The sequence below is a fragment of the Panthera pardus genome, unplaced genomic scaffold, assembly GCF_024362965.1.
Source record: "Panthera pardus isolate Hobbes unplaced genomic scaffold, ASM2436296v1 HiC_scaffold_3, whole genome shotgun sequence".
NCBI lineage: Eukaryota > Metazoa > Chordata > Mammalia > Carnivora > Felidae > Panthera > Panthera pardus.
In genome coordinates, this window is record NW_026526876.1 from 13,575,600 (window position 1) to 13,596,510 (window position 20,911).

General features: G+C 54.9%; 1 protein-coding gene across 9 annotated transcripts in view; it reads left to right on the forward strand.

Moving 5' to 3' along the window:
• Positions 1 to 20,911, forward strand: part of CCDC57 (coiled-coil domain containing 57) — a 91,702-nt gene that overhangs the window by 34,173 nt on the left and 36,618 nt on the right. For 7 of the 9 annotated variants that reach the window (XR_008418766.1, XM_053892880.1, XM_053892882.1 and 4 more), the window contains 4 exons: positions 3,961 to 4,064; positions 6,580 to 6,738; positions 11,001 to 11,187; positions 20,037 to 20,128. Coding sequence is in view for 8 of the 9 variants with exons in the window: in XM_053892880.1 (XP_053748855.1) it covers positions 3,961 to 4,064; positions 6,580 to 6,738; positions 11,001 to 11,187; positions 20,037 to 20,128 (542 nt within the window). In the remaining variant the exon portion in view is untranslated. Of the gene's footprint in view, positions 1 to 3,960; positions 4,065 to 6,579; positions 6,739 to 11,000; positions 11,188 to 13,389; positions 13,467 to 17,966; positions 19,568 to 20,036; positions 20,129 to 20,911 lie in introns of those variants that run through there. The other 2 variants (XM_053892883.1, XM_053892886.1) reach the window with 2 other exon arrangements.

A 20,911-nucleotide genomic window follows, 5' to 3' on the forward strand; every position in this document is an offset into this window, starting at 1 on the left:
CAAGCCAAGGAGGGGCAGAGAGAGAGGGGGACACAGAATCTGAAGCAGGCTCCAGGCTCCAAGCTGTCAGTACAGAGCCCGACGCGGGGCTTGAACCCACCAGCCGTGAGATCATGACCTGAGCTAAAGTTGGACACTCAACCGACTGAGCCACCCAGGTGTCCCAAATTGTCAAACATAATTTTAAAAAACTTAAGAGGAGGGGCGCCTGGGTGGCTGTCGGTTAAGCGTCTGACTTTGGCTCAGGTCATGATCTCATGGTTTGTGAGTTTGAGCCCCCCATTGGGCTCTGTGTTGATGGCTCGGGGCCTGGAGCCTGTGTCTGATTCTGTGTCTCCCTCTCTCTGCCCCTCTCCTCTGCTCTCACATTGTCTCTCTCTCTCTCTCTCCCCCTCTCTCTCAAAACTAAATAAGTATTGGGGCACCTGGGTGGCTGTCGGTTAAGTGTTCAACTTCAGCTCAGGTCATGATCTCATGGTTCGTGAGTTCGAGCCCCGCATTGGGCTCTGTACTGACAGCTCAGAGCCTAGAGCCTGCTTCAAATTCTGTGTCCCCCTCTCTCTCCGCCCTCCCTTGCTTGCATGCTCTCTCTCTTTCAAAATAAACAGTAAAAAAAAAAAAAAAAAAACCAAGGTTATTTGACGATAAATTTCATATATTAAAAAAAAAAAAAAACAAAAAAACAAGGTAGCATCTGTGACGTTCACCTGGACGTTTGCCCTTTGTGTGTGTCCTTGAGTCCCGAGGTTCTAGCCTCCCTGTCATCAGCTCTTATGGCAGATGTGCTGATAACAAGCTCTCTGGTTTTCCTTTTTCACCTGTGTCCCTGTAGAATCTATTCTCTGGTATGAAAGTAGGAGTTGACGGTTCTCAGCTCTCAACCCTTAAGATAATCGTGCCACTTCCGGCTGAGAAGGCTTCTACTGCCCAAACCTTTGTCTCCCACAAGCCACACACCTGTTCTGTCCACCTGCTTTCAAGAGTCTGTCATTCGTGCCCGAAGTCTGATGATGATGTGTCTGGGCACACGCTTCTTTGGCTTATCCTGTTTGGCATTGAATCTAAGGTGATTGTCTTTTGCCAAATTTGGGATGTTTTCAACCATCATTTCTTTAAGCGTTTTTTCGGCTCTATGCTCTTTTTTCCCGTAGGGACTCCGCTGACAAAAATGCTAGCTTTTTCTGTTCTTTTCCCGAGGGTCTCTGTGGCTCTGTTCCTTTTTCCAGTGCGTTTTCTCTGCTGTTCAGGCAGGTGATCCCTGCGTCTGTCCCCGTGCTCGCCAGGCCCGTGTCCTCTCAGCGCTGCTCTGAGCCCACTGGGGGGACTTTTATTTCGATTTCTGTTCAAGATTTCCATTTTGTTTTCTTTGTACCTTTTATTCCTCTAAAACTTTTCTTTTTCTACCGTTTTAACAGTGAGTCAGCTTGCACGGTTCCTCATCCGGCCTGCTTATTCCATGACCCCATGATCCCGACGTCTGTGTCCCCCTCAGCGTTGTCTTTTCTCATTGTGTCGAGATCTTCCTGGTTATCGGCGTGATGAGTAACTTCAGACTCTGGTGCTCGGACCCTCCGACCCTTACCACGCCGGTTTTACTCCACTTCTGTGTTAGCAGGCCCCCCACCTCTCTGGGGCACAGTGCTCGTCTGTATCCTGGCCCGCTCTCTTGGGCTGGCTCTGAAGGACCACTTACTCTCCAGAGTCTTTGCCCTGCTGTTCTGCCGTGCCTGCATGGGTGCCGCCCGAGCCCAGTTAAGTCCTGGGCGGTTTCCCTGGCCCCACAGAGCCCAGCTCTGAAAGCTTTGGCTGTCCGGATGCTGCCTGGTTTCCACGCGGGCCCCTCAGGGACTCTGTGGGCAGATTGAAGGAATTCCTTTCTCTCGCTCCCCCTCTCTGCAATCCTCCCCACATGCTCTTCCCTGGAGGGGTGCAGGCTGCGTGGTGCAGGGTGGGCCCTTGTCTGTATGGGCCGCACCAGCGGAGTCTCCCTCGTCTGGGCTCCTGGTGCTTCTGGCTTGTGGCTGCTCTGGCACCAAAGCCCGGAAACACAGGAAGGAAGTTCAGGAACCCGCGGCAGAGTGTCCCCTGAGACACCCCCCCCTCCTTCCCCCGCCCCCCCCCCCACCCCCCGCTCCTTGCCCTTCCCCACCCCTGGCCTCGGGCCCCACCCTCGCCCGCTGGGCACCCTCAGAGTCGCTTTGGGCTTTCAGCTTCCAGGAAGGAGAGGGACAGGGCACACGCTCATGGTCTTGTCCAAACAGCAGGCTTGCGCTGGGTTTTGAGTGTTAAATAGACTTAAAGTTCTGCAATGGACCCAACATGTGATACCTCCTTGTACTAATGTTGTTTTGAGAATTAATACGTTTATGTTCATGAGTGAGGCTGGTTTGTACTCTCTCTTACGATGCTCATTGTCAAATTTGGGGATCACAGTTATTCTGGCCTCAAATATATTGGAAGATGTTCCCTATTTCTCTGCTTTCTGAAAAAGTTTGTGTCAGACAGACGTCAATTTTTCCTGAACCATTAATAGATTTCAACTCTGAACCCCCTGGTTTAGGATTTTCCTTGTGGGAAGGTTTTAAGGTGTGAATTCAGTTTTTTTCACAGTTAAAAGATGATCCAGATTTTCTTTTTGGCATGTCACTTTTTGATATTTTATTAGAAAATTATCCGGTTCCTCTAAGTTTTTGAAAATTTGGCATAAAATTGCCTATAGTATTGTCCTAAAAGCTTTAAAAGCCTGTAGGATCTAAAGTAATGACTGTGTTTTCATCGATTGTGTTGTTTCTGTTGACTTTTTTTTTCTTCCTTAGTCTTACCAGGAACTTATCTTTTAAAAAGCCTTTTCGGGGCGCCTGGGTGGCGCAGTCGGTTAAGCCTCCGACTTCAGCCAGGTCACGATCTCGCGGTCCGTGAGTTTGAGCCCCGCGTCAGGCTCTGGGCCGATGGCTCGGAGCCTGGAGCCTGTTTCCGATTCTGTGTCTCCCTCTCTCTCTGCCCGTCCCCCGTTCATGCTCTGTCTCTCTCTGTCCCAAAAATAAATTAAAAACGTTGAAAAAAAAAAAAAAATTAAAAAAAAAAAAAAAAAAGCCTTTTCAAGGAGCCAGCTGCATTACACATTTATTTTCTGTTTTCTCAGTATGTAGTATTACCTTTATTCTTTCCTTTCTTCTACTTTATTTAGTTGGCCTTCTTGTTTTTGAAATGGCTATTCAGCTCATTGACTTTTCACCCTTCTTTTCTAAAAAAAAAGCTACTATGGCCATAAATATTTTCTTAAATTTTTAAAAAATGTTTTTATCTATTTTTGAGACAGAGACAGAGCGTGAGCAGGGGAAGGACAGAGAGAGAGGGAGACACAGAATCCGAAGCAGGCTCCAGGCTCTGAGTTGTCAGCACAGAGCCTGACGCAGGGCTCGAACTCACGGACTGTGAGATCATGACCTGAGCCGAAGTCAGACGCACAACCGACTGAGCCACCCGGGCGCCCCTGGCCATAAACATTTTTAAAAGGACAGTTTTCAATCCCTTCATTAAGTTTTGGTAAGCGTTGTATTAATGATAACTCAGGCCAAAATAATTTCTTACCTCTACTGATTCTTTCTTTGACCTCTGGGTTGTAGGAACATTTTTTCTAATTCCCAGATGACTAGGAGGCTGGTGCAGACTGGCCTCTGCAGACATTAGGTGGTAAGCTTCCACTGTTTTCCTGCAAAGATTCTTGCTCTCTCGATACTAGGGTTATACGTCATCTGTCGCCAGCGCCTCTCAGTTTGTGTTGGGACCACGTGCCTTCCACTCAGTCCTAGGGGATCTTCACTTCCGGGTGGACACACGGTGACAGTAAGCGTCCCCAGCCCTGGACGGCACAGACGTCTACTCCCCAAAGAGGGCAGTTGACCGGAACCTTCCCCAAGGGAAGGAGACCTGAACCTGACAGAATCCCTCTTTCTGCAGGAGGAGCCGTGCCGGCCGATGGCACACCCATGGGTCTAGCGCTCGGGAGGCTCAGAAACAGGACACGTCTCCTGAACTTCCTGGTGGCCCGGCTCAGGCAGAAGGTATGGCCTCCCCTTTGACACTTGGGCTGGGCGGGTCTTTGGCTGGACCTCTTGGCGTCTCTGTGCCTCAGTTTCCCTCCCAGGAAGGGGTTATTGTGAGATAACATGTCCCCAGCAAGGTGCACACAGTCAGGCCCGGCCACCGAGAGGAAAGTCCAGAGGTGCAGCGCCCACGGTGGAGCCCACGCAGGACTGCTGCCCCCTCGGGACACGCCAGAGCGCGTGGGGGGTGCCCTGGTGTGGCGGGAGACACCTCGGAGGCCCGGCCCTTTCAGTCAGGCTGGCCGGCGCCCACTGTTTCCTGGGACGCAAGTTCTGCCCTGTCACACGTGTTGCCAGGGTCACAGCCGTGCTTTATTGCTACAGATTCATAATTTCTCTTTTTTTAGAGTTTTTTTTTTTTTTATCGTGGTGAAATACACATAAAGTGTACAATTTTCAAGCGTACGTTCAGTGACGTTAACTACATTCACAACGTGTATAAACATCACCACCGTCCATTCCCAGAACTTTTTCGTCATCCAAACAGAAACCGTCCCCATCGAACACTGACACCACATCCCTTCCCCCGGGGACGTCTGCCCTGCCTCCGGGAGCTGGACGACTCTCCCCTGAGCGGGGTCTGCGGAATCTGCCCTCGCGTGACTGGCTCATTTCCCTCGGCCTCATGTCTTCGCGGCTCACCCACGGGCAGTAGCGTAAACCAGTGCTCACGCCTTCTAGGGACGGGGTGATAAACCGCTGTGTTTCCCACACCGTCCGTCCCCCGATGGACACTTGGCTGCTCCCACGCTTGGCACTTGTGGAGAACGCTGCTGTGAACATGGTGTCCGAGCATCTGTTCAAGCCCCTGCTTTCAATTCTCTGGGGTACGTGTGTAGGAGTGGAATTGCTGGGTCGATGGTGACTCTGAAGAACCACCGAGCTGTTTTCACGAGCGGCTACACCGTTTGGTGTCCCTCTGGCTGCGCGTGAGGACTCCGGCGGCCCACGTCCTGGTTCACACCACCTATTTTCTGTCTTTTTGACTCTAGCCGATCTAGTGGGGCGAAATGATACCTCACAGTGGTTTTGATTTGCATTTTTCCTGACGACTGATGATGCGGAGCATCTTTTCATGGAGTTATTGGCCATTTGTGTGCATTCTTTGGAAAAATGTCTCTTCAAATCCTTTGCCCATTTGTAATTGGATTGTCTTTTTTATCGTTGGGTTCGAAGAGTCCTTCGTGTACATTGGATACTAGTCCCTTGTCAGATGTCCAGTTTGTAAATTTTTCCTCCCATTTTCAGGCTTGTCTTTTCACTTTCTTGACAGGGTCCTTTGAAGCACAGGTTTTTAGTTTTTACGATTCCTGGTCTTGTCTGTGTTTTCTCCCTGCTTATGCTTCTGGTGCCGGGCCGCCCCGTCGCCTTCTGTGTGGATATGTTCTTCGTGAGGCAACAGAAAGAGGGAATTTCACACGGTCCTTGGAGTCTGTAAATATGTGAATCACACCACCTTGTATATTCAGACGGACCTCCGTACGCACGCGAGGGGAGGGGTCTCGGGACGCTCTGTCCTTGCTGCTTCCCGTTCTGCCCACTGCTGCAGTTTCACACACAGGCGTGCACACACTTTACAAGCAGGAAATAAGCATTTAAAGCTTTAATTTTCTTTTGATAGAGAGCATAGGATTATTGTGAGGAAAAATGTCCACTTCAAAGTGGTTTTTGTTTCTATTTTAATTAACAGCGTCTGTCCAACGGTCACCTTCTTTGATGCGTATGTGACAAATTCAAAGAATAAGATACTCACCAGGACTTCGCTGTAGGAGTTCCTGGAATAGGAACACAATATTTTTTATCTTCCTGAGAATAAAGTGGGCAAGTCAGAGTGTAGAGAGGTGCTGTTCTGTCCGTTGGTTCCTTTTTCCTTCCTTGTATCAGCAGGAGGACAGATGTTGTCCAGAGAAGCTGCCAAAGTGAGGGGCTGGGCCCGGAGCTCTGGCCAGAGACCCACTTTGGGGACCTCACGGCTGTCCTGTGGCGACCAAAGCTGCCGCGCACGCCTGGCACTCCCCTTCTTCACCTTCCGTGCACTCCTGCCTTCTGTCTGCTCCCCAGTTGTCAGTCACCTCCTCTCGACAGCCTTGGCTTCACCCCTCCCACCCCCCACCTCCCCCTCCCAGGCCCCGGATTGCCTGCAGGTGTTTGTTTCCCCCTGTACTAGGCTCAGGAAGAGGGTTTTGGGCCTCTGCCTCCGCCCGGGCAGTTCCCGGCCTGGATGCTCCCCACCCAGCCTTGGAGTCCAGTGCAGGCTCCGCCACAGGTGCCCGAGTCCACCCTGCAGGGGCCGGGTGGGGCACAGGCCTGCGTGGCCACTGCGTTAAGCCAGAGAGGAGAGACTGACAAACGTGTTCCTTTCTGATCTTCGCATAGTTTCTGCTCTGCGCCTCTGCCCTTCTCCTGCTTCCCTGCCCTCTTGCCCTCTGGAGCCGGCACCCCTCCTAACGTTGCCCCTGAAACGGCCCCCCAGGTGCTGCAGAAACCCCTGGTCGCGGACACCGTCCAGCACGAGGTGGGCCAAGTGCACCTGGAGGCTTTGGAGCTGCAGAAGCAGGTGGCTGAGCTCGAGGAGCATATCGGGAGCCACTGGCGGTCACGAGCCTTGGACCAGGTGGCCCTTGCGAGGCAGGTGGGTACCCCGCCCCACCGTCCCCCTCTTCCAACTGGCCGCTCTCACAGTCGAGCCTGGTCCTCGGCAGACACGGTGCCGGAGGGGTGCGGCCCCACCTCAGGCCTCCGGGCCTTGGGACCCTCCACTTAAGGCCAGCGTAGGAAACCCGCACGCGTGAAGAGGGCTCTTCTGTTTCCCCTAAAAGGGAGTCCTTGACTCTTGCTAGGGCTTTGGGAAGCCCTGAAATGAAATGCAAATTGGGGGTTTTCCTGGTGAGGATTTCCCAGAGTGCTTGAGGCCACGGTCCCTACACGTCCCTACGTGACAGTGGGCCCCGTGTGGGTGTCACTGGGCTTCCCGTCATGGTCCCCGTCAGGCCCTCCGCAGCCAGTGCCCATGTGGCTCCATGTTTGAGGCAACGTTCCGAGCCGTGAACGCCGTCCCCGCAGATCTGACAGACCGGCCACTTTCCTTCTCACCGACGTCTGTTGGAAATGCTGTTGAGAGCGCGCATTCCTTACTGTCTGTTACCTGGGGGGACCCGGGGTTCCCGCGGTTACCTGTGTTATATGGTGGCCCGCGGTCACGACTGTACCGTGGTACCAGAGAGCGCCCAGAGCTCCGGGCGCGGTGGTATAGGGCAACAGTCCTCATGTGTGCCAAGTTCGGTCCCAGGGGCGGCACTGACGAGCATGAGTGGGACTCGGCTCCGCGACCACGTCCGTCGCCGAAGGACTGGAGGGAAGGTGGGTCCACTCCCTGCTGGCGTGGAAACGCTGGAAGCGCCTGGACGCGCCTCGGGGCGGACAGCTGTGTGAGAAACGGCCCAGAGGGGAGGCGGGACACAGAAACACCGCCCGGAGGGCCAGCCCTCCTGCCATCCCGGCCACGGGCCCCCTCACCCCGTGTCCACCGTTCATCTCAGATGCTGCCCGTGCGCGGCCCCGAGGTCGGCTGCGTGGGGGTTCCCATAACGCCCCTCGCCTGCTTCGCGGATCCCGCTTGCTTAGGGGGAAGAGATCCTACAAATCAGCAGCATTTAAAATCCAGATGTTTAATTCCGTGGCAGGCAGAATTCTGGGGCTGAAGCACGTGTGACCTTGGGGAGAAGTCGAGGCACAGGAAACCTAGGGCCGGTCCCGGTGCCCAGACGAGGGCCGCTCCCGGGAGCGCCAGCATCTTGGCGGCCCGGAGCCTTGAGCGCTCCCAGTGCCGAGATCCCGTTTCCGAGTGTCTCGCTCTGAGAGGAAGCAGGATAAGTGGTGGGCTCCACCACGGAGACCCGGAAACAGGGCGATGGGACAGAAGGACGCAGGCACCCAAGGGCCTCAGGCGCTGGCCACAGAATGAGCAGGACTTGCAGCGTGGGGGCAAGGAGAGGGTGGAGGCGGGAGGCTGGTCCCCCAGATGCGGAGGGGCCGGTGCACCGGGCAGCCGTCCTGAAGCAGACAGGAGAACGAGGCTGCGACGCAGCACCCACGACGCCTCGGTTACAAAGGGAGAGGGCAGCTTTCCAGGGGAGCAGCCTGCAGACGCTGCTCCTGAGGGATGTGCTCCCATCGCGGACGCGGGGACAGACGGGTGTCCTGGGCTTCCGAGCCAGCCGCGCCCGGGGGTCACAGCCTGGCCGCAGACCGCAGACCGCAGCCACGAGCGACGCATTAAAACCGGCCTGTCAGGAGCCTGCAGGGACCCGGGAGACAGCTGTCACGTGGGGCTCTGTGCCCAGGGCGGGAGAAACCAGCTGTGTAGGACATGACCGGACGGTTGGCGAGGTCTGTGCGTGGCCTGTGTATCAGGTCATAATGTTGCATCCGGGGTAAACGTTGGTTGTTCGAAACCGTGGTTTGAAGAGAACGTCCGTTTTGGGGAGGCAAGGACTGGAGCATCCAGGTGTCAGGGAGCCTGATGTCGCCAACTTAACTGTCGGCGGATCAGGGAGCAACCCGTAAGGTGAGGGGGCCGGTGGCAACGGAGCAGGGGGGTCGGTGCCGCCAGGGCACTGCCCTTGTAGCTCCCGTGCGAGTCTCACGTTCTCCCGGGTGGAGGCAGGTCCCACACCCCCCGGCCCAGAACAAGGGACCGTGCAGAGCTCAGTCACCCTCCCCAAGGGCAGCAGAGACCACTGCCCACCCGGCACCTGCACATCCCTGCAGCTGTCCTGTCTCTGGTGACCCCCGGCCCGGGGGGATTGACCGAGGCCCGGGACACCCGTCTGTCCCCGCGTCCGCGATGGGAGCACATCCCTCGGGAGCAGCGTCTGCAGTCTGCTCCCCTGGAAAGCTGCCCTCTCCCTTTGTAACCGAGGCGTCACGGGTGCTGCGTCGCAGCCTCGTTCTCCTGTCTGCTTCAGGACGGCTGCCCGGTGCACCGGCCCCTCCGCATCTGGGGGACCAGCCTCCCGCCTCCACCCTCTCCTTGTCCCCACGCTGCAAGTCCTGCTCATTCTGTGGCCAGCGCCTGAGGCCCTTGGGTGCCTGCCAACCTTCCTCCCAGTCCTAACGACCCTCCAGCCCCGAGCACAACGGGAGGGACGCTCTGGGTCCACTGGGGGGCAGTGTTGGCTGGCGGCCCTCCCCGCCGGCTCTGCCTGCAGCCTTGGCAACCCTCAGGAGAACCCGCGGGAGCCAGCCGCCCTGGCCAGCGCCCCTCTGCACCCCGGGTCGGGGCTTGCTCTGACAGCCTTCCGAAGGGCTTCTCTGTGGAACCCGGCGGCCGCTGCCCTTGGAACAGAGTCCCCACGGGGACGCCTCCCTGGCCAGGATGCTGGGAGCACACCCACGGGGCTGGCGTGAGGGGCCGCCTGGGCCCCAGCCCGCAGTCGCTCGCGAGTCCCGGAATGTGTGGTCACAGGCGTCACGTCGTGGGCGTGGGCAGAGCATAGAAAGAGATCAGAGCAGTTGGGTCAGAAACGGAACCCAGGACGGCCCCCGGCTGGGGGACAGGGCTGCAGAACCCACTACGCAGCCACGGGGGCTAGAGCTGGGCCACTTGCAAGTGTGGCCCCCCAGAACCTGGACACAGGCCCCCCGGTGAGGGCTCGACTCCGGGCTCTTGCAGGGGGCCGCCTTGCCGGCTGCAGACCTGCTCCCGAAAGTCGGTTTTCCCTGAGGCCTCTGAGCAAGTGTCTTTTCAGGGTTGCTCTTTCCTCACGTAAAGTGGCTCAGGTGACTCCCAACACCGCGTTCCCGGGGAGGGCACGCCCTGTCCTCCCTTCCTCCGGGTCTATCCCAGCTCCTCCAGAGACCCGAGGGCCCCACTCGTGTCCTGGGCTCTCGGGAGAAGGTCGGTGAGGCCGGTGTGCCGCGAGGCTGAGAGCAGGCCCGGGTCCCGCCACTGGGGAGAGGGTGTGGATTTGGGTGCTGGGGCCTCAGTGCCTCGGGCCGTCTCCCCGCCCCGACCTCTCTTCCTGCCGAACTAGCCTGGCACCCTCCAGAGGCTTTCGGGCTGCCTGAGGAACAGTGGCCACTGGAGGGCACAGATGCCCGCCAGCCCTGGAGAGGCACACCAGGAAACGAGGCCAGGACAGAGCGTGCTGGTCTGTTCCAGGGACTCCGGGCTGCTTCCCGCTCTGGCTCCAGCGTGTGTGGCTGGGACAGGGGCACAGTGCAGCTTTTCATGGGTGTAGGGAGCAGCCGTGCCTAAGTAGGCCACCTGCCTCCCTAGGGGCCTTGGACACCAGTTCCTCCTGGGCCTCTGTCTGGCTCAGAGGCAGCCCGCACACGTTTTCCTCTCCCTCTCTCTCGTTCTCTACTCCCCGCCTCGTTCTGAACACCCCTCTGAGTGGACTGCACGCGTGTATCGGGGCCATGTGGTGACCCAGCACAGGGACCCCACAGCGCAGGGTCCAGATAGTAAGGAAGAGAGCAGAGGGAGGCCTCTGCCGGCCCCTCCACGCCAGGTGACCCCGGTGCCCATGACCTGTGCACCCAGCCTGTCACCCTGGTGCACACGCAGCCCTCGTGAGTCCTGGAGGCCGAGTGTGGGTGCCAGCTGGCTCCTCATTGTCCTCGCTGGAAAGGTACAGGCTCGGTGGGGGTCACAAGAGGCCAGAAGCAGGCCTGGTCTCCACAGTCTGTGGTCTTCGTTCACCCCACTCCTGGAAGAGGTGGCCTCCAGCATGTGGGGTCCCCATTTCATTGTCAAGACTCTCTGGCCCTTCCTCTGTCTCATCCTGCAAGGATGTTCCCCAGGGGTGCGGGCTCTGGGGCGGCCAGCCTGCCCCTCTCCCACCTGGAGGGCTGGGCTTACAAGCTCTCTGCCTATGGCTTTGTTCACAGGTCCCTGCAGACCAAGGACCCATGGGGACCAAAGACCAGAAGCCACAGCCCCCGCAGGTGTCGTCTGTGCCCCGACTCCAGAGGAAACTGAAGGAGGCGGCCCGAGAAATCGTCCGCCTCCGCCTGGAGAAGGAGCAGCTCCTGGAGACAGGAAACAGGCTCCGAGCGGAGCTGGGCCGCGGCCCAGGTGAGCGTGGGGTTGGCGGGCCGGGGGCCTCACAGACCTGCTCTCTCCTGGCCTGCCGCCCGGAAGGGGGGAAGCTTTGCCGCCCTGCGGCGAGAACGGGCCGGGGGAGGGCCTGGCCTGGCTTCTCAGGCGGGAGAACAGAAGCCTCCCTTGTGGAGTGAAGCTGGGGTCAGGGGTCACGGGCACAGAGCAGAGCTTCACGCTGCCACGGGGTTTCCACGAACCGGTTCCTGTGGCAGCACTTGTGAGAAAAATACTGCAAAGCGGGCGGCCTTTCTGGGCCACCGTGTTCCTGGGCCGGCTGTGCTGGGCTTCTCCGAGTGACGGCCGCTGTGTCTGCGCTGCGACCCGGGCCCAGCTGCCTACAGGTGTCTGAGAGGGTGCTGGGTTCCGAGACCGACAGGCAGTGCTGAAACCGGGCTGGAAAGAGACGTGCCCTTGTTCCAGCCTGCGGCACGGGCCCCGGCAGCCACTGTGAGTTCTGTGAGCTCACAGAACCCCGGGGCTTCGCTTGCAGCCGGTGAGACTCAGACTGATACCGCTTTGGCGAGAATTTGTTAGACGTGGGTTCGCTGCAGGACTTCATTTATAGTAGTGGCATTTCATAAGCCACAGCGTACAGGATAAGGTCTCTGAACAAACCAGTAAGGAAATCATATGCTCCGAGCCAATGATAGACTAACGGCACGTCGTTCCAGGCGAGGGAAGACGGCCGGCATGGCCCGGATTTAGCTGCCAGCCCATAAAGTGCCACCATAGAGTGGTACCTGGTGGCCCATAGCACTCTGCTCTCTCCTGGACCTGTGGCTGTCCTCGTTTTCTGAGGCCTTCATGTGAGCGGTGGTGCGATATTCAGTCCACGCTGCCCTCTCCCCATCGTCTGTGCACATATTGCCTACGCTCGCCTTTGCAGCAACCCTAAGCATGGAGAAAGGCTTCCCTAAACAAGGATAAAAAGTAAACTACCCCATAGGCGGGGGAAGGCAAAGATCGACCGCTGTGACGGTACATTTAAACGTCTCTAGGGAAAAGACGCAGCGAACACAGACAAAGGGAGATGTTTTCGACGTGTCTGACGGGTGGAAAGGATCGATCCCTAAAACAGGTGTCTACAGATCACACGCAAGGGCCCAGAAGGCCAGTCCCAGGAGAAGTGCACGTAGCTGATGAGGGTGCGGGTGACACGTGGCCTCAGGAGTCTGAGGAAGCCACTGAAGTCAGCATTGAGTCCGAACCTCAGATCGAGCAGTGTCACTTGGCAGTGAGGAGCATGGGGCACGTGCGTGTCGGTGGGGGTCTTCGTCGTTGAAGCTTTTGGACAACTTGACTGCGTCTGTGTCTTTCTACGATTCTGCCCTTTGAATCGGCAATGCTTCTCTTAAAAATCTAATTAAAAGATACTTCACGGGGGAAAAGGATGTATGTGCAGGATATTCTCGGCAGCACTTTCGCTGTGGTGAGAAAGTAATTGGGAACAGGGCAGACCCCGGAGTCCAGAGCTTGGGGCGCTGCTGGGCTCCCTGCAGGTCACCCCCACAGGGTGCTGCCTCCACCCGCAATCGAACCAGGTGGGGCGGAGAGCTGGCTTTTCCGCCGTTCGACTCCAGTCCTTTGCGGGTGATACTTTGGCAAATACAATAAAAAGGTGGCGGTGCCAGGTCACCCCCAAAGCTCCTAACGCTTATTCTCATCGTGGGTCCGGTGTCTTCTGTGCACCACCGGGCCAACTGACCCCTCTTGGGCAGATGCCGCCTGGACAAGCCGTTTGCGGACAGAAGCCACCGCCGGAGAGCGTGTCTGTGTCAGCAGGCGGGCACACGGAAGACGGTGTGTGCGCGTGCATGTGACTGTGCACGCACATAGACGGAGGGCTGCGAAGAAGCGTATCCGTTTCTCCGCGGTTTGGGGAGGAAGCTACCGAATGAGATTTTGGGAGTTTTCTCTGAATACTTCTGTATTGTTTGCAATCTGCAGCTATACCAAACGCTCTCAGTTTGCTTCCTTCTGGGAAGGCCATCTTCCCCCAAACCATGTGGGTGGTGGGGTTTCTGCTCTCCCACAGGGGTGCTTGGACCTCATGGTAAAGGCTTTAGGCGAGACTGGTCTGTCTGCATTTATTTTACAGAGATGATTTATCTGGTGCGTAAATACAGGTGGCGTGTAAACCAACTGTGACAAAAATGTCTTATCATCGTTTAACAGCATGAATAACATAAGACAGTCCAGCCTAGGTGGCATCATCTGTCTCCCGTGGTTTCCAGGCGCTTTTCCGGGCGCCTCTGCAGACCACCCCACCCCCTCGGCCCCGCCTGCACCCGCCCCGGGGCGTGTCCTCCCTCAGCTGCCTGTGGCAAGCACCCCGTCCCCGCAGCCCGGGGCTCCTCGAGGGGTCATCTGCAAGAATCTTCACATCCAGTGCTGTTGTAAAGACTTTGCTTTGGGGGCAGTTTCAGGATCGCAGCAAAACTGCCGGGAAGGTCCAGAGCTTGTCCGCGTGCCCGCCCCTCGCGCACAGCCTGCCCACGTACCCGCCTCGTGCAGGGACGTTTCGCCTGCTCGTCCCTCCCCCACCCCGGCAGCCCTGGATCCTTGTCCTGTCCCCACAGCTCTGCCTTTTCCCAGGGTGCCTGGCACTTGGAGTCACACAGCCTGGAGCCTTTCATACCTGGCCTTTTCCCCTGAGTTTTTGTGTGTTCTGATTATAAAAAGGCTGTTTGCTCATTGCAAAGATGTAAGTGTGTGCAGGGAGGTGTTAATTCCTACAGGAAAGCACAGATTACTGACCTGAGCAAACCCGCGGCCCGGAGACGATGCCGGGCGCCTGTCCGTCCATCACGGTGTGAGTGTGCAAGCCCCCACACGGCCCCACGCTGGAGCGCGTGCCACGCGAGCTCTGGACCCGCCCTCTCAGGGCGCGTGGGGCCCGGACGGCCGAGCCCACCTCCAGCCAAAGCGGGTCTTGTGCGTTCCCAACAGTGAATGAAAGCGCTTGTCCGACCACAGCCTCGCAAGACGCCGTGCTCGTTCGGAGCTGTTTGTGCCTGTCCACTCAGGGAAAACGCATCGTCGTTTAACTCGGATTTCCAGTGTGTGCGTGTGTGCTGCCAGTGCGTGATGCCTCATCATGTCGTTTTCCTGCTGAACTTGTTGTTCGTCCAGAAGTGATTTGCTAAAAAAAAAAAAAAGGACAGGGGCGCCTGGGGGGCTCCGTTGGTTAAGCATCTGGACTTCAGCTCAGGTCGTGATTTCACAGTCCGTTGAGTTCAAGCCCCGCGTCGGGCTCTGTGCTGGCAGCTCAGAGCCTGGAGCCTGCTGTGGATTCTGTGTCTCCTTCTCTCTTTGCCCCTCTCCCATTTGCACATGTGCTCTCTTTCTCCCTCTCTCAAATATAAACATTTGGGGCGCCCGGGTGGCTCAGTCGGTTAAGCGTCTGGACTTCAGTTCGGGTCGTGATCTCACGGTTAGTGGGTTCGATTCCGCGTCGGGCTCTGTGCTGACAGCTCAGAGCCTGGAGCCTGCTTGGGATTCTCAAAAATAAATAAAAACACTTGGAAAAAGTTTAAAAAAGGACAAATGAGGCTTTCGTTGGCCTGCTGACCCCACACTGTTTAGCAGGTACACGTGAGTAAATAGTTCCTCACCTTTCTTTTTCATAATTCCATGCACGTTTAAAAGCCTGTTGGAAACAGAAGCGGTGATCTTCTGTTGTTTTGCCTCCGCCTGCCAGGGGCTCCTTGACGCTTGAGGCCACACCTTCCTGGAGCCTCTCCCTGGCGGCCCACATTTTGTTTTGAACCAGGGTCTAGAATGATGGCTTGGCTGGAGAAAGAATTCCATGTCGGCATTTTCTTCTAACCTTTCCAAAGCGGGTGTTTCTCTGTCTTTGAAGAAGTTGGCCCTTGGCCGGTGAAGCCCCTTCCTTGGGGGGTTGCGGGGGGGGGGTGTCCCTGTTCCCTCTGGCTGCTCTTCTCCTGTGACGCCAGCCTGGGTCTGAGCGGGAGTGGGCGGGTGTTACTTTAACCTGCTCAGGAATGGGATTGTTTTTTTTAATCTTAAGACTTGTGGTTTGTTGGTTTTTCCCATTCTTTGAAATTTTTAGCCATTGTTTCTTTAAATGTTCTTCCCTTCTTTCTAATCTCTTCTGGAGATCTCATTAGACCTGCTGGGAATCTCTCTCCTCTCCCCCCGCCCCCCTCTTTCCCTCCTGCTTTCTCCCTCAGTCTCTCGCCCATGTTGTCTCTTTCCCTCTCCATCTCTCTCCCTCTCTTCCCCCTCCCTCTCTCCATTCATCTCTCTCTCTCTGTCCCTCTCCCTCCCTCTTTCTCTCTCCCTTCCCCCTCTTTCTCTATCTCTCCCTCTTCCCCTCCCCCTCCCTCCCTCCCTCCCGCCAGTGGATGGATTCCTGTGTCTTTTTTTTTTTTAATTTTTTTTAATGTTTATTTATTTTTGAGAGAGACAGAGACAGAATGCAAGTGGGTTAGGGACAGAGAGAGAGGGAGACAGGGCCCACCCAGGCGCCCCGGATTCCTGTGTCTTTGCAAGTTTGCATTTCACGTTTCTTCATTCCTTCCTTTGGGTTTGTTTGATTATTCTTTTCCCGATTTCTTTAACATGTACTTGATTCTTTTTAGTGATTGCATTTTTTAAGGTGTGAATCTTCCATCTGAGTGTTGCTTTTGCCACGTTGCAAAGGTTTTGAGGGATAGCGTTGTCAGTTTGATTAATGTCCACATACTCTGCCATTATGGACTCAGGTCTTCTGTTTCATTCACGTTGTTTAGGAGAGTTTCAGGATTTTTTAGTCATTTTCAAACGTGTTGAATTTTACTTCTGAACCTGTTCCTTTAGCAGCCTTATCATACCAACTTATTAACGTTCTTTCTAAATATATGTGTAGTTGCCAAGAACCACGATTTTTGTGTTAAAATCTTGCCCGATTCTCCTTCCCTTCCTCACCGTGTGCGCCGTCCCTTCCCCCGCTGCGTCACTCGGCGTGAAATATCCAGACGGTCACAGGTCCTGCCGGTCAGGTTGTGCAGTCTCCTTTCTGATGTTCAGCGCCATCGGGGGCAGAAAAAATGACGTTTTTAATCAGGTGTTTGGAAGGGTCGTTTCCAGAAGGAGGCAAAATACGGCTCTTGGACACCTATGAAAAAAGATACAGATTTGGGGCTTTCTTGTCATTCAGTAGTGACAGCCAGCTCCCAGGAAAGGGCCAGTCACGAGTTGCAGAATGAAGACACTGAATTGCGAGTGGAGCTGGATCTGGTTCTTCTTCTTCTTCTTTTTTTAACGTTTGTTTATTTTTGAGAGAGGGAGAGAGACAGCGAGAGCAGGGGGCGGGGGTGCAGAGAGAGAGGGAGACACAGAATCCGAAGCAGGCTCCAGGCTCCCAGCTGTCAGCACAGAGCCCGACGGGGGGCTCGAACCCACGAACCGTGAGATCATGACCTGAGCCGAAGTCGGACGCTCAACCGACTGAGCCCCCCAGGCACCCCCGGATCTGGTTTTTCTAAGGGGAGGGGCTGTCAGGGAAACCGTGGGTTGACCTCGTAAACTGCAAGCACGCCTCAACTTGCAGGTCTGTGGGGCAGGAGGCGGGCCGTGGGGGCCGAGGCCTTGCTGCACTCAGAGCGGTTTCCACCCCAGAGCATATGTTTTCTTACCGTTTTTCTGCTTTGGATAAAACATAAGCTCAAACAAGGATGATTCGTGATCATAAGCAAGGCTGGTTGGTCACTTGGCGGGATTATTTCCATAGGTGTAGCAAGAATGTTAATACACCGAGCCGGCTTTCCTGAGTTCACTTTGCTAGAAGTTTCCATCAGGAGTCCAGATTGGACTTTTTACAAGCTTCTTGTTTGTTGTTCTGATGAGGCCAGGAAGCCAGTAACGCACTGGTGTCATCTGCTAAATGATTTTGAGCAAATTCCTTTTATCCCAAGGTTTCAGAACTACCCTGAGGCTCCACGGCCTGCTGGAGGTGACCTTCCCAGCTCTTTGCCAGCTGTGTGCCTCGGCTCCTTAAGTCAACCAGAGTAACTTCTGGTGACCGGTCCTGACAACTAAGTGAGCATCACGCTCAAATCTGGCCCGCACCGCCCGAGTTTCCAGTCAAGTCCCGGTAAAACGGAGCACCGATTCTCAGGGCACCGGTGCAAGTAAAGAACTGTGTTGCAGGAGGGTGTTAAGAAACAAAATTCAAGCGGGTGAATTGGTAGATCTAACTGCCTTTGTTGAGCGATTCAGGACTCAGGCAGCATGCCATGCAGCAAGTAGAGGGAGCTCAGAGGGGCTGCACAGAGTGGAAGGTTCTTACAGGAAGGACAGTGGGGGCAAGAGGTACATTAGCGAAAGAAAAGGATTGTTTGCAGCAAGATCAGCTTCCCTACCTGTAAGGGCCGGGGTCCTTTGGGGTTGGGGAGGACCCAGTGGCAGACTCTACTGACTACAGGGCTCCTGACAACCGGTTAAAGCTGCATTTCTGGGGGAGGTTGCAGCTAGGTCAGGCACAAAGCCCTGGTTTGGGCCTGTGATTTGCTTTTGAACAAAAAAAAGAAGACTGGGGCGCCCGGGAGCTCAGTAGGTTGAGCGTCCGGCTCTTGGTTTCAGCTCAGGTCATGATCTCATGGTTTGTGAGTTTGAGCCCCGCTTTGGGCTCTGTGCTGACAGCAGGAGCCTGCTTGGGACTGACTCTCTCTCTCTCTCTCTCTCTCTCTCTCTATCTCTCTGCTCCTCCCTTGCTCTCTCTCTCTCAAAACAAATAAACTTAAAAAAAGAAAAAAGTAAGAAGACTCAACAAGAGTATCTGAGTTCTGAAGGACTTAGGGAGAGAAGAAGATGCCACGTAGAGATGTTTCACATCAGCTCACAAAAGCGGAGACCCCTGAAGCCTTACAGACTGCGGCTGGCTAAGAGGAGGGAGAACGGGCCCTGTCTAGAGCTAGGACGTCGAACGTGAAAGCGACGTATCCAGAGAAGAGCTGCCATCGCCCCTGCCCATCCCTTCCGTCCTCGGTGACCAATTCTTGATCCGTTGGATTTTGGTTCCAGGTCAGAAGAGTCCACGTTCTTCTCGACCGGAGCTCTGGAAATCCTGCCTCACGCAACTGGGAGCATCTCAGAGTGGGCCAGGCACCGCCAGCAGAAGCCTGTGCCCAAAGTACAGCGGGCCCCTCGGCCCCAGGGGGTGCCCGAAACGGCAGACCGTACCGAACACTACGCATTCCACGTTTTTTCCTAGACGTACGCGCCCACGATAATGTTTATAAGTTAAGCGCGGTAAGAGACTAGGATGATAGCTAATAAGAAAATAGAGCAATTAGAGCCATATGTTGTAAATAAAGTCCTGTGACTGTGGTCTCGGCACAGCCTTACCGAGCTGTCTCCCCTTTCCTGTGATGCCGTGAGACAGAAATGCCTGCGTGAGGAGACGGAGGAGGTGGACGCTGTGGGTGTGTGACAGACAGTAGTAGGTCAGGAGGGGGACCGTGGGTCTCCAGACGCGCTGACAGCGAATGACTGGGGGCGCCTGTGGCTGAGACCGCGGCCGAGACCCATGCAGCCTTTCCACAGGCTCGTGGATGGTCCTCCCGACGACAGGCACGCTGGCCTCGCTCTAGAGATTTCCCTCTTGTCTCGTTTTTCTCCTCTTCTCTCTTCTTATCGAAGTGCAACTTTTCGCACAGTGACCGCACCGCCTTACTTTTCCAGTGGCAGTTTGCATGGGTTCCGACTTCTCCACATCCTGGGCACCACTGACTTCCCGTCTTGTCCGTTCTGTCCGTCCTGATGAGTGAGAAGCCGTAGCTCACTGTGGTTTAGAGTCCGCGTTTCCCTGGCAACTAACGACGCGGACCATCTCTGCAGGGGCCCGTCGGCCATTCGTGGGTCTTCGGATTCCATAGCTTTTAAGCTCCGGGTTTAAAATCTAAAGAAAACAAGTTCACTTCCGGATTCTGTCCTTCCCATGTGCTTTTATCTCCTGGAGGAAGCTGACGGAGTACTCTGGGACCCATTGCTGGAGCTCCACGGTGACAGGGCTGGTTCCTTGAGTACCTAGATGCTAATAACATGCAATATATTCACCACCATCTTCAGATGGATGGATAATAAGCTTTTTCAAAATTTCTGTTTCAGTTTCTAATACAGTAAACATCAGTGTTTACAACTCACACACACCCCAAAACCTCGGAGTCCTCACTAAGCTTGTGTTTAGCCACGATGATTTGTTATTCCGACAAACCTTATTTCAACAGTAGTTGTATCTTGGAGTATTGTCAGCTTAAAGATGCATTTCCTAGATTTTTAGGTAACTTAACCCAAGTTGAGTTAACGAATGGGTATTCTTTGGCGACCCGGATCATTTCTGAGTAAGACAGGATGCTTGCAAGATGACAGGCGGAATCTTTGAGTTTATTCATTTAACCTCCTGCTGCTTGCGTTTCTGTGCTGCAGAGAGAGTGCTCGTTGGGACGGTCAGTGAAGGTGTTGATCTCTGCTTTGAGAAGCCGTGTCAGGCCACACGCAGCTGCGGGACGTCTTGTGTGCGCGTCACCCCCCACCGCGTGCTGCAGGAGAGAAGTGACTGGGGTAGGGGAGGAACGCGGTGTTCTTCTCGGGGTTTGTGTTTGGCATGAGGGAGACCCAGAAATGAGGTGCACGCAGAAAGCAAACCCTGCTGGTGCGTGGCTGGCTCAGTCAGTGGAGCATGTGACTCTTGATCTCCGGGTGCGAGTTTAAGCCCCATGTTGGGCATAGAGCTTACTTTAAAATAAAAAGGTGAAAAAGAAGGAGAAGGAGAAATAATAAGAAAGCCAATCCTTTTCCTCTCCTTGTTCTTGTTCTAGGGAAACCACCTAATCAACCCCTGCCCACTCCTGAGGCCTGGAACCAGAGCGAAGCACCTTTGGGACAGGTGAAGCCCCACTCGGCAGCTCAGGTAATACTTACTCCTGTATCTAAGAACAGCATTTTCGGGGCACCTGGGTGGCTCAGTCGGTTAAGCGTCCGACTTCGGCTCAGGTCACGATCTCGCGGTATGTGACTTTGAGCCCCGCGTCGGGCTCTGTGCTGACAGCTAAGAGCCTGGAGCCTGTTTCGGATTCTGTGTCTCCCTCTCTCTCCGACCCTCCCCCGTTCATGCTCTGTCTCTCTCTGTCTCAAAAATAAATAAACGTTAAAAAAAAAAAATTTATAAGAACAGCATTTTCAGTAACTTTTTACCCAATTGCTTAAGTATTGCATTTCATTACCAAAACGTCAAAATCCAGTAGACATGATTGAAAAGGTCTCCATTTTTCAGCACCTGAACATAGTGACCTGTGACGTCTCAGTGTGTTTCCTGCTGTTTTTTTAAAATTACAAAAGTAGGGGCACCTGGGTGACTCAGTCGGTTTAAGCATCCGAGTCTTGATCTTGGCTCAGGTCATGATCTCATAGTTTGTGAGTTCGAGCCCCATGTTGGGCTCTGCGCTGACATCGGAGAGCCTGCTTGTGTGCGTGCTCGCTCGCTCTCTCTCTCTCTCTCTCTCTCAAAAATAAGTTTAAAAAATAAAATTAAAAAAATAATAAAATAAAAATAAATACAAAATAAACATAAAATTAGAAATTACATCATATGTATATTTTACTATAGCTTTACCCACCTGGGTATTATTTTTCAAATCTTCACCAATATGATGGGTTAAAAAAATTGCATCTTTGGGGCACCTGGGTGGCTCAG